The 13189-nt window shown below is 33.3% G+C and overlaps 1 protein-coding gene and 1 long non-coding RNA gene across 2 annotated transcripts; both read left to right on the forward strand.

The window, feature by feature from the left end:
* The first annotated feature begins 456 nt into the window (after positions 1–456).
* LOC108737123 (adenosine deaminase 2-like) lies at positions 457–3554 on the forward strand. Its single transcript, XM_018469813.1, has 2 exons — positions 457–2698; positions 2761–3554. Exons 1-2 carry the CDS (start codon positions 1714–1716, stop codon positions 3294–3296), a joined length of 1521 nt encoding a protein of 506 aa, XP_018325315.1. The 5' UTR covers positions 457–1713; the 3' UTR covers positions 3297–3554.
* Positions 3555–9433: 5879 nt separating this feature from the next.
* Positions 9434–12990, forward strand: LOC112906860. The gene is made up of 3 exons (XR_003232640.1): positions 9434–9489; positions 11227–11319; positions 12956–12990. It is a non-coding gene; the product is annotated as an uncharacterized LOC112906860 (long non-coding RNA).
* The last annotated feature ends 199 nt before the right edge of the window (positions 12991–13189 follow it).

A 13189-nucleotide genomic window follows, 5' to 3' on the forward strand; every position in this document is an offset into this window, starting at 1 on the left:
ATAATGTTTCGCAAAATATTCATCATCATTCAGTGGCGAATTAAGGCTAAAGCGGGCCCTAGGCAACATTGTAATTTCGGGCGTATTTTTTAGATAAAATATTTTTCAAATAAAAATTAAAAAATTAAAAATCTAATTTTCGGGCTCCAAAAATTACGGGTCTCAGGCACGTGCCTAGGTTGCCTAGGCCTTAGTTCGCCCCTGTCGTCATCATAAGGTCGTTAGTCCTAAAACTGGTTGCACACGCACCTCCACTCTTTCCTATCCTGAGCTAATCTTTGCATTTCCCTAAAACTAGAACAACCCACATCCTTCTAGGTCTACCTCTACCCCTCCTAACTCCCGATTCTGCCTCTAATATGTCTCTGACTAGACCTTCATGCTTGAGAAGTCCTACTAACCTATCTCGCCTATTTTTTATTAACTTCCATGGAGTCCTCTGTTCACCTATTCTTTCTAATACCTCTTCATTTCTAACCTTCTCTATCCATGGTATCCTCATCATTCGCCTGTACCACCACATTTCGAACTACCAGAAACTTCCCATTGACGGAAATTCTTCCAGACGCTTTAAAATAGGCAAAAGAAAATCGTAATTTTACTTATAGTCTGAGTTTCCATTTCATTTTTAAATATGATACTCAGGGAAATTTTTCAGTACTTCTTATAAGCAGCCAGACCAGTTGTAGAAGCAAAACGTCCCCCGAAACTTTATACTTTATAACACGGTGACATTTTAATTGTCTCTAGGGGATGTTTGGCCCCTACAACTGGTCCGGCTACTCACAAAAAATATTGAAAAACTTCCCTTCCTACCTATTTGGTTACTCAGAAAATAAGTAGCGTCTGATGGCTCTGGGATGTTGGACTATATTACTTACGAATTTTTTTGTATTAAAAGCATTTAACAAAGATTTATATTTCTACTGAAATATCGACTACAAAAATTACGTTTTGATATTATTCAATTGAAGTACATGACTATTGTTTTAAGTTACACTCTATTAGAAACTGATAAAACGGTTAGAGTACCCAATTTCTTAAAATAATAATAACAAATATCGTACCCAAACAATGTATTTTTTCAAATATATCTATAACCACCGATCTACAATTTATTAAGAACTTAAAGAAGATAAAAGAAGTCATTGTTTCACAAACTTAATTTAATGACTCTAACAATTGTTTTGATAACATTTATACATACGTAACAAATTGCTATTCTAATTATGAAAAATGCGTATAATTTTTCGCTGTATATCTTCAAAACACAAGAAGATCGGTCTATTTCGATAACTACGTTTCTTAGAAATTCTGGTACACTATGTAATTAAAGAGCTGACAACGGTTTGAGATAATTAATAATGCTTTCAACATCTAAGTGACCTACTTAATAAACCCAATTTTTCTAATAGGGTTGTAAAAAATGAATAAAATTTGGCCTATACCACTTAACATTTTTTATCTCTTTTACTACTGTATCATACAACAAATATTTTGATTTGTTATTTTGCAATAAAAGAAAATAGAAATTCAGCGACAATATACTGTGAAATAGTTAATGTACGATAATCAATTTACTTCGATTATTTTTTTATTGGTTTGTTATATCGATCGAAATATAAATTGATTCAGTGTCTTAGCAAATCTAGCCTTCAACACTACACGCAACGTTAACGTATTGTGATTATTTGTTATTGAGATTTGGTTGGAATGCACCCGATGTTGTTTTATGTGCTGTTGGCATTCGGATGTGGTGTTTGTTTGTGTGACTACTGGAAAGACAGAGAAGAACTAATAAAAGAAGAAGAGTCCCAGATACTTGGATCTTCCATCAAACTTACCCACGAGGAAGAAGTCGTTAACAAAAGACTCATTAAGATCAAATCAGAAGAATTCAACAACGGATTTGATAACGTCGTAAACTTTTTACCTTCTCAACATTTCTTCAAAACGAAAGCACAAGTAGAAAACTCCAAAGTCTTTAAGTTCATTCAAAAGCTGCCAAAGGGAGCCAATCTTCATGTCCATGACACTGCCCTTGTTTCGGGAAAATTCCTTTTCAATTTAACTTACAGGAACAATCTGTATGCCTGTTTTCGTAACGGAAGTTTTCAATTGAAGTTCTTTAGTAAGCCGGAGTCTTCCTGCAAGTGGATTCTCCTGAAAAAATTGAGACAGATAAGTCCTTCCGTTGACGATTTTATAAGTTCCAAATTTAGTTTGATCGTCGACAACCCGGAAAGGATGTACAAGAGCGTGGACGAGGTGTGGACTGCCTTTCAGGACATCTTTGCCGTTGTATCTCCTTTGATCACCTACAGACCCGTGTTTGAAGACTATTTCTACAGGGCTCTCGAGGAATTATACGAAGACAATGTGATGTACTTGGAGTTTAGAGGTCTATTACCGGAAGTGTACGAGTTGAACGGTACCGTCTATGATGAGGTCGAAGTGGCAGGATTGTATATCAATGTGTTGAAGAAATTTAAAGAAGATCATCCTGATTTTGTTGGTGCTAAGTTCATTTACGCCCCGATGAGACTTGCGGATAATGCCACTGCATGGAAGTATGTCGAAACGGTGAAAACGTTGAAGGAATACTACCCTGATTTTTTGGCAGGTTTTGATCTGGTTGGGGAAGAAAAGAAGGGATATCCGTTGAAGAATTTCATTGAACAGATAAAAAGTTTAGAAGGTTGGTTGTTGTATCTTCACGTTACGATACACCTGACGTTTTTTAAATTGTACAACTTTCAGGAATTGTAAAATTCTTTTTCCACGCCGGCGAAACGAAATGGTATGGGACAGATATAGACGAGAATTTGGTGGATGCAATTCTTCTAAATACGTCAAGAATAGGGCACGGCTTTGCCCTTTTAAAACATCCCAAACTTCTACAGATGGTAAAAGAGAAAGACATTGCCATAGAGGTCAATCCTATATCAAACCAGGTGTTAACATATGTAAAAGATTTAAGAAATCATCCAGCCATTTTCTATATTAATCAAAATTATCCTGTGGTCATATGTAACGATGACCCTAGCTTTTGGGGGACCAAGGGACTTAGTTACGACTGGTATATGGCGTTTATGGGATTATCCAGTAAATATACTGATCTGAGATTTTTGAAACAACTTGCTATTAACTCACTTAAATACAGCATGTTTTCTAATGACGACGAAAGAAATTTTGCGTTTTCTTTGTGGGAAAAGAAATGGAAAAAGTTTATCATGGACTTCCTACAGAACCAGGAACTTCAGGATTATGAAAACATTAAAGTTGTTCTTGTATGATTGTTGTAATTGATTTTAAAACGTTTTTTTGTGTAGGCCATGCTGTAACTTTCTGTGTATATTGGGTTGCCTGGTCTGCTATAAAATAACACAATTAATTATGACCTTGTAAGACACCTTTAATCGAGGACATATGGAAACTGAGCCATGGTATTTAGTACCATTTCGTAGTGAAAAACTTTAATACAGTTGAAAATTACCGTTTACGAATAATTTATGTAATCAATATTTGAATATTAAATGATTTCTTTTGATGTTTACGTATTTTTGACTTTTTAAATATGCTTGTTCATGATCCTGGATGAATTATCCTACACCGTGTTGTCTTGTGTGGTCCTTGTTTATCACGTTCTGTTGTGAATCAGTTTTTGTGATATTGGAGGAATTTCTTTTTTGCAGTAACTGGATAACTAGATACAGGAATATATATTTGTTTTTAGTTGTTGTATAGCTTAAAGTCTATATTTAACGCAAGAAAAATTGACTAAATTGTTTGCTTATTTATTTGCCAGTAATTTACAATGCATGCTGCAGAAGGGAAGTTAACCCCTGTGCTCTTATTTAATTTCTTAATCTATTTCGATTTTTTGGAGTGTTAGAGATTTGTGTGCAATTGTAGATAACAGTTTTAAATTAAAAGTTGTTATTGGAAAATGCATCACGCAAATGATAAATTATTTCATATTGATTTCAGTTATCAGAAAATTGAAAAACTATAAATCTTTTTTATTCCTTATTAATTTTGTTAAGGGCTTCAACGCGTGTATTTATTTCTCAATAAATAAATATTTACACAAAAACAATCTTGATAAGTACCCTTTTAATGCCGCACTCAAAAACTGTTGTTGCCATGAGACTCTTAACTATTGTTTTGTATAATTATAATTTTTTTAATCATCAACCCTCTTAAATATTCTTCATCTCCCAATAATTTTACGAGCGCTTTTATTTTGTTTAAATTATTTTTTATATTATAGCAGAAATAAAGTCGAAAGATTTGACACAGGAACCGGTGGCACTATGTGGTGTGCTCTATGTATTTATTAGCACCAAAATTTTTAGAAAACTTCACTTATTAGATGAACCTAAAGCTAAAGAAACTATGGATTCCATTTTTTTCTCTTATTGCAATGTGTAAAAGATCAGAAAGAAAATGGGGTTGTAAATATTTTGACTCGATATTTCACGTTAAGCAAACTATTTAGGCATCAGTCTTTTTTTTTCAATTAAAACGGTAACAGAGGCAAATAAAGAGGCGTATAGAAGAATTATTTGTTGCTGAACTGAAGAAACTATAAGATAAAGATAAAAAACCATATCTCAAACAGGAAAATATGAATCATATTTAATCTTTGCAGTTGGTGATATAGTACAAACACAACTATTAGTCTAGAAAAACTCCAATATTTAAAAAATGAGCAAATGCCTGCAAGGTTTTCTTAAAAAATATTTTATACTTATTTAAATNCATTTTATAATAGCGCATCTAAGTTTTCGAAGTTAATGCAAATTATTTGACACCCTCTATGACATTTGTTAGAAGTAGAAAATGCTGCAGAATCTCATGGTGTAACCTGTTTGGTGAAAGCTCCTCAGATAATGAAACTAGGGGTGAAAAACTTTTAAAACTGTCAATAATTTCGCATTTTAAAAAAGCGCATCCAAGTTTCTGATACCCTAACAAAGTTTTTGATGCCCTCTGTAACACTGAAAAGGGGTAGAAGATGCTGCGGAATCTGATGGTGCAATCTGTTTGATTATTGCTCCTTAAAAAAAGAAACTAGGGGTGAAAAACTATAAAAACCGTTAATAATTTCGTGTTCTAAAAAAGCGCATCTCAGTTTCCGATTTCAAAACAAATTATTTGACGCCCTCTGTCACATTAATTAGAGGTGGAAGATGCTGCGAAATCTGATGGTGTAATCTGTTTGGTGAAAGCTTCTCAGATAATGAAGCTAGGGGTGAAAAACTTTTAAAACTGTCAATAATTTCGCATTTTAAAAAGCGCATCCAAGTTTATGATACCCTAACAATTTTTTTGACGCCCCCTGTAACATTAATTAGGGGTAGAAGATGCTGCGGAATCTGATGGTGCAATCTGTTTGGTGAAAGCTCCTTAGGTAATGAAGCTAGGGGTGAAAAGCTGCTGGAACCGTGAATAATTTCACGTTTTATTAAATCACAATGTTTTCAATTTGTAAAAGGGATGACTGCCCTCACAAAATTTCCTGATTTTTTTAGATTATATATTCTAAATTAGAGGTATGCATTTTGCAGTTTAAAGTTTGTTCTTGCTACGCCGTAGAAGTTAAATTAAAAAGGAATTATAATTTTATACAAGGTAATCTCTTCTTATGCACCATGCCCTATTTTTGATGCAATTTAATGCTTTATAGCTTGTTCGTATTATGCGATAAATTTATTATTAATATTTTAAAATTGTTGGTAATTGTTGGTGTTAGTTCAAAAGCTCTTCGTAGTACGGTTGTCGATTGCGCCACCAGTCTTTCAGTTCTGCCTCTGCTGACTTTGTTTTCACATACGTAACAAGCTGGAAAATTCCGCAGTTGTTAACAATATTTGGCCATTAATGTGTTTCTGTGAAATCGTTTTCGGAAAATCGTAATTTTGGTGGTTCGAACAGCGAAATATATAGTGAAATCCAAAGCGAAACACGTAGTGATATCAGTGTTGGTATTTGTTAGTTAAAGACGCGTTAACATCTTATTCGTTATAAAAAAAAGTCAATAAAAAGGACGTTTGTTGTTGAAATGTGTTACCCATGGATAAAACCAATGCAGTATCTTGTCTAATGTGGAGCATTTCTATGAAGTATCTAATAATGGATAAAACAACATTCCAGGTGAGTTTTTACCGTTTGGTCGTACTTATTATTAAAATTTCGTCGTTTAGGGTAGAATTTTGAAGGTTTTTACTTGATAAGGGACTTTTTCAAGTTTTTCTGAAACTGTTTTAATAATTTTCAAGTAGTTCAGCTACAATCTTAATCATATTAATTCAGTTTATATGCAATGATCAGTTCTGATTGTTTACTTAAAAATTGCTTCTACAAATGTTTTCAAAATTATGATTGCAGTGGATTTTGTACAGAAGAATGCTCATATTTTTAACCGTTTAGGTTTAAAAATTAAATACAAGCGTTACTGTTCACCGCTATTTTTCGCGGTTGAACGATATATAAGGCAGGCTTATTAGTCACTCAAGCGGTAATACGGTCGCAGATCGTAGGTTGACTGCCTAGACGCTGAGTGAGGGTACCTATAGCAAAGCGTTATTAGGTGGAATAGGCCAAACGGGCGACTGTAAGTCCGGCGTTGTATTACCCCCGTATTTTCCACTGTTCCAGTTATCGGTTTATCGTCGACTTCGACTTCCCAGGTATCCTTCATCACGAAGAGTTCGTGGTGAAGCTGGGAGGCGGATGTCGGCGTTTAACTGGTAGCTGGGGGAATGTTAAATGCGGGTTTTTTGCACTTTTTTGCAGTAATATTTTAAACTTTTTAATTTCAAAGTCCAATTGAGTGCATCTATGGAAGTGCATCTATGGAATTATGAAATTAATAGATAATTAATTATAAATAAAGTTTGAATGTTATTTAATTGTTAAGATGCTATGCTATGATTAATACTTGAAATATGATAAATGTAGCTAGTAAATGTGCTGGTGAATTTGATTTTCTTGGCATTACATTTATGACTTTCAAAAGTCAAGCTAATAAAAGGTTTGTTAAAATAAATTTACTATAATTGTAATCAAAATACTGTTTCACTGTTCATGTGAAATTCCTTAAAATTAATTAAAATAATATGATTAAAACGCCACGTGGCGATACTTAAACAATAATCAATTCACGCAATCGTAAATGTTTATGTGTTTTTATCTGAATGCTACCACGTGGTGTAGGTAGTCTGATTATATCATTAGGTTTTCTATAATCCTTGATAGACACAAAAATTAGAGATAGTTCAATACGTACTGAAAATTTGAGTGTCTTAATTGATACACCGAATATATCAAAGACGAAGGAAGAACTTTGGTACTTGTATATCTTCAAAACAGAAGAAGATGGATGCATTTTCACAGGATCGTTAGGTTTTTAAAATCTGAAATAACTTTGTACCTATTAAATAAATATTCGGATTCGTAATTTTCTAATATGAGAAAATCAACAATTCCATGAAAACGTAGTACGTAATAGTTCAAGTGCGGCACTTATTGATTTCGATTATTTTCTTATTGATTTTTTTTATCGATCGAAATACATATAGATTGGCGCTTTGACAAACATACCCTCACGCTCAACATTAAAAGTACTAGACCGATTTATTGTCATTGTTTGTTCACATTACAAAGATTTGGTCGAAATGAACTGGACGATACTTTTAGTGTTGTTGGCATTCGAATGCAGTGTTTGTTTATGTGACTACTGGGCAGACAGAGAAAAACTAATACAAGAAGAATTTTCCCAAATACTTGGATCTTCCATCAAACTTACCCAGGAAGAGGAAGTTGTTAATAAAAGACTCATTAAGATCAAATCTGATGAGTACAACAACGGATTTAACAACGTTCTAAATTTTTTTCCTGCTCAACATTTCTTCAAGTCGATACCACAAGTTGAAAGATCTGAAGTGTTCAAGTTCATTCAAAAGGTGCCCAAGGGAGCTGACCTTCATGCCCATGATAGTGCCATTGTTTCGGATCAATTCCTTTTCAATTTAACTTACAGGAGCAATCTGTACGCCTGTTTTCAAAACGGAAGTTTGCGATTGAGGTTCTTCAGTACGCCTAATCTCTCTTGCAACTGGACTCTCTTGGCAACGTNTATTTAGATGTTAATAATTTTGATTAAAACACCTTTTTGTTTTTTTTTCCATTCAAATCGGTTAATACGTTTTTGAGAAAAACAATATTTTCTGATTTTTCGCTTTTTGATTTACTCAAAACCCAGATAGAGGTCTAAAATTTTCAGAGTTAACGTATCTCATTAGTAACAATATACCCTCAAAAAATAATTCACATATCCCTCTGGGGCCGATTCACTATGCTTATCGTCCTATGGCTTTTGTGTCTAACTTAAAATAAGCTAGCAAAAAATATCTAGTGGAATGGTTTTGTAGTTTTTGAAAAATAATATTTAATTTCATTGCAGGTACCCTTATCATGGTCATGAAGGGAGTGTCAAGTTGCGCCTGTCTTCAACTCTTAGCTGCTTAAATTCACTTTCGTAAGTCTATTTTATTTATTTACATAATTAATAGTTGTTTTTGTTGCAAGTTGTGAAAATTCAAAAAATTTTGCTGGTTTTTATTTTGTAAATCTCTAAAGTTGCGAATTCCGTGCTGTAGTCTTTTTAATAGTTGAAAGTAATTTTAAATGGAATTTAAAATAAATTTGATTTAATAATTTGAGTCTGTAAGTAATTTTCGTAAGAATTGGTTTGCAATAATAATATTTGATTTTGTAGCAGTGCTAAGTCTTTCGAGGGGTTCTTCTTCTCGGGTCAGATAACCAATCATCTGCTGCATCCATGAAGGTGAGTGTTTTCTTTTAATTATTTCGTGGTTGATTGAAATTCTTAAGTTAATTTGAACTTGTAAGTTATTATCTGTTGCTTCTCAACAACTAATAAAGCAGTTTTCATTAAGGTTTACTTTCTTCGTACGTCTTCGCAATATTAAATAAATATGTTTTGTTGCAGCTGCCATCGGTTTTTCTTCCCGAAGTCATGCTGGATAGTGCCCATTGATTGATGAAAAACAAAGGGCTGCATCCCTTACGGTGAGTGTTTAGCAATAAAATTATTTATAGTATATGTTTGTTTGATGCGTAATTGTATTCATAGTAATTTATAAATGCTATTTTTACTATTTGTTTTATACCTTCAAACCCTTATGCATTGTCTCTTTGTCTGATTCATACCCCCCATTCTTATTACTACCCTCTCATATATGTTCCGTAATTTTACTGTTCAACCTCGTCTTCATCCTTTCGTGTATTTTAACTTTCTCTAATTTCAATCTACATCCTTTCATATGTGGTGCTGTCCCTTCTTCTAAATATTGAAATAATTTACAGCCGCCATCGGATTCCCTTCCCAAAATCATGAATGAGGTTCCCCACAGCGCCCCTATTCCAGAGATGTGACGGCAACAGTCTGCGTCCCCCACGGTAAGTGTTTTACAATAAAATTATTTATATTATTACATACTTTCTTTTGGATATAATATTATTTTATCTTCTTTGTGTGTTACGTACGATTAGTACAATATATTGTTTGTTAGTTAATGTAATGTGTGTTTAAGAATCTTTGATCTGTTAATATTTTGAAATATATAGGTAAATAAATAAATAAATAAATAAATAGAGATCAGATATTCGTTTTCAAAGTAATTAATTTAATTTCTTGTAATTCATGCTTGATATTGTTACTATTTGTTTTTCATCCATAATTAGATTACACTCCCTCTCTTGCATACTTTTTATTTTTTACATCCCTCTCTCGCATGTTACATATGAGTACACGATCTTCTCACCCATATCTTCATCCTCTCATCATGGTTTCTGTCTTTCCATCTGTTTTATACCCCTCATTCCTATTTCACCTTTTTATTCATACATTCTGTTATTGACACCCCCTAATCACGCCTCCATCCCTCTAATGCATGCTGCACATATAAATGCCCGCCATTGATATTCACCCTCTCATTTTCATGCATACTTTCTATTTCTTACAAACATTCATTACGCCTTCATCCCTTTGATGCATACTACACATACATACACCACTCATTCATATCTTCACCCTGTCATATTTGCTCTCACTCTTCTATTTACACCCTTAATTCTTATTTTTCAGCCTCAGGCATATTTTATGTCAATTACACCCTTAATCACCTTAATAATCCTCTTACTCGTGACAGCTTTCTCTCATTAATACCCCTGATTCGAATCTTCACCCTCTCACATACTCTCCCTTTTTCTATAAATGTTTTCCATTGTTGTTGTTTGTAACAATTTTATAATAAATATATAGATGACTCAAATGAATTTTAAGTTGGATTTGTACGTTTTTTTAATGACAAATAAATTTATATTTCTTACAGTCGTCATCGGTTTCCCTTCCCAATGTCAGCAAGGATGTTTCCCACAGCGCCCCTATTCCAGAGATGTGACGGCAACAGTCTGCGTCCCCCACGGTAAGTGTTTTACAATAAAATTATTTATAATATATTGTGTGTTTAAGGACCTTTGATCCTTTTTTTTTTAATCATATAGGTAAATAAATAAATCAATAGATATCAGAGATTTGTTTTCAAAGTAATTAATTTCTTATAATTCATGCTTGAATTAGATCATACTCCCTCTCTTGCATACTTATTATATTTTTTACATCCCTCTCTCGAATGTTACATATGGGTACACGATCTCTTCACCCATACCTTCATCCTCTCATCATGGTTTCTGTCTTTCTATCTGATATGTATACCCCTCATTCCTATTTAACATTTTCATTCATAGATTTTGTTATTGACACACCCTCATCACCCCTCCATCCCTCTTGTGGTTTACATCCTTTACCTCTTCCATGGATCCTTTCTGTTTTTTACAAACCTTAAGTACGCCTTAAACCCTCTGATGCATTCAACACATATATCGTATATCTTCACCATCTCATACTTGGCCTCCCTCTCTCATTTACATCCTTAATTCTTATCGTTATGTCAATTATATCCTTAATCACCTTTCACACTCTCCCTTTTTCATTAAATGTTTTCCATTGTTTTTGTTTGTAACAATTTTATTATTATCTATTCTTCCCTAACAATAAATATTTGGACGACTTAAATGAATTTTAAGTTGAATTTTACCTTTTCTTAATGACAATTAAATTTATTTTTCTTACAGTCGTCATCGGTTTCCCTTCCCAATGTCAGCAAGGATGTTCCCCACAGCGCCCCTATTCCAGAGATGTAACGACAACTGGCAGCATCCCCTAAGGTGAGTGTTTTACAATGAAATTATTTATATTATTACGTACTTTCCTTTTGAAGAATATTTTAGTATTATTTTGTATTATTATCCTTTCTGTGCTATTTACGACAATATCATGAAGTTTTTGTTATTTGTTCTACTGCATAGTAGACGTTTGGTGTGTTAATATTTTGAAATAAATAAGTTAATAAATAAAATCAGATATTTGCCATTTGTAATTACATTTCTTCTAATTCCTACATGATATTTTCGCTGTATGTTTCTTTCATCCCTCTCATGCATGTTACACATATTTGTATCAGTTATTCATATCGCGTCACCCCTTCAATAATGCTTTCAGTCTCTCATATTTACATCCTTAATTCTTATCTTTACCGCCTCATTCATACCTTGTCAGTTAAACTCTTAATCACTCTTTTATCCCTTCATACTTATTCGAATCTTTATCCTCAAATACACGCTCCCCTTTTCTTAAATGTCTTTTATTTAATTGTTTGTAACAATTTTATTATAATCATCCATTTTTCTCCAACAATATCTACACTCCTACGCATTCATATACCTGTCGTTGATATTTACCCTCTCACACATACATTCACACATGGATTTACACCCTTCATTCTTCCCTTCGCCCCCTTATGCATAGTTTCTGTTTGTTGCACATTCTTTTTTACATATTCATCCCTCTCATGCATTCTAATACACATACATACATCAATAATTTATTTTATCTTGCTCTCATTCTCTGATTTACACCCTTCACTCTTCCCTTCATCCTCTGATGCATACTTTGTGTTTCTTACACACTTTCATAGCTCTCATGCGTACTGCACAATCATACACCATTCATTCACATCTTCATCCTCTTATACTTACTCCAAGTTTCTGATTTTAAACGTTTCATTCTTTCTTTCAGCTCCTTATGCATATTTTATGTTTTCTACACGTTTTCATCCCTTTATACATGCTACAGAATCATACACCACTCATTCGTATCTAAACCTCCCCATACTTGCTCTAACTTTCTGATTAAAACTTTTCGTTCTTCCTTTCTCCCTCTCATACATATTTTCTAGTTTTTACACTCCTTCATCCTTCTCATGCATGCTACACAATCATACACCACTCATTCATACCTCCACCCTTTCATACTTGCTCTAACTTTCTGATTTTAACCCTTCATTCTTCCTTACACCCTCTCATACATATTTTCTAGTTTTTACACTCCTTCATCCTTCTCATGCATGCTACACAATCATACACCACTCATTCATACCTCCACTCTTTCATACTTGCTCTAACTTTCTGATTTTAACCCTTCATTCTTCCTTACACCCTCTCATACATATTTTCTAGTTTTTACACTCCTTCATCCTTCTCAAGCATGTTACACAATCAAACACTACTTATTCATGTCTGTACCCTCTCATACTTGCTCTAACTCTTTGATTTAAACCCTTTGTTCTTCCTTCCACCCTCTCATACATATTTTCTGACACGCTCCTCCTTTTTCTAAGTGTCTTTCATTTTTATTATTTGAAACGATTTTATTTTTCCCAAAAATTAATCTTTCGATGGTTGAAATGAATTTTAAAAATTTGTATGTTTTCTTAGTAACAATAAAATTTGTTTTTTTTTCCAGCGGCCTTCGGCTTCCTTTCCCATAGGCGTCGAGGAGGTTTTCCATGGCACCCATTGGAGGGATGTAACGACAACTGGCTGCATCCCCTACGGTGAGTGTTTTACAATAAAATTATTTATATTATCCATTTCTTTTTTTTCTGTTTTACTATTATAATAAAACAAACTTGCTTGAGAAATAATAAGAAGTAATAGTTGTAATAATTAATTACATAACTTTCAAGATTTTGACATT

The sequence above is a fragment of the Agrilus planipennis genome, unplaced genomic scaffold, assembly GCF_000699045.2.
Source record: "Agrilus planipennis isolate EAB-ADULT unplaced genomic scaffold, Apla_2.0 scaffold104, whole genome shotgun sequence".
In the NCBI taxonomy this organism is placed as follows: Eukaryota; Metazoa; Arthropoda; class Insecta; order Coleoptera; family Buprestidae; genus Agrilus; species Agrilus planipennis.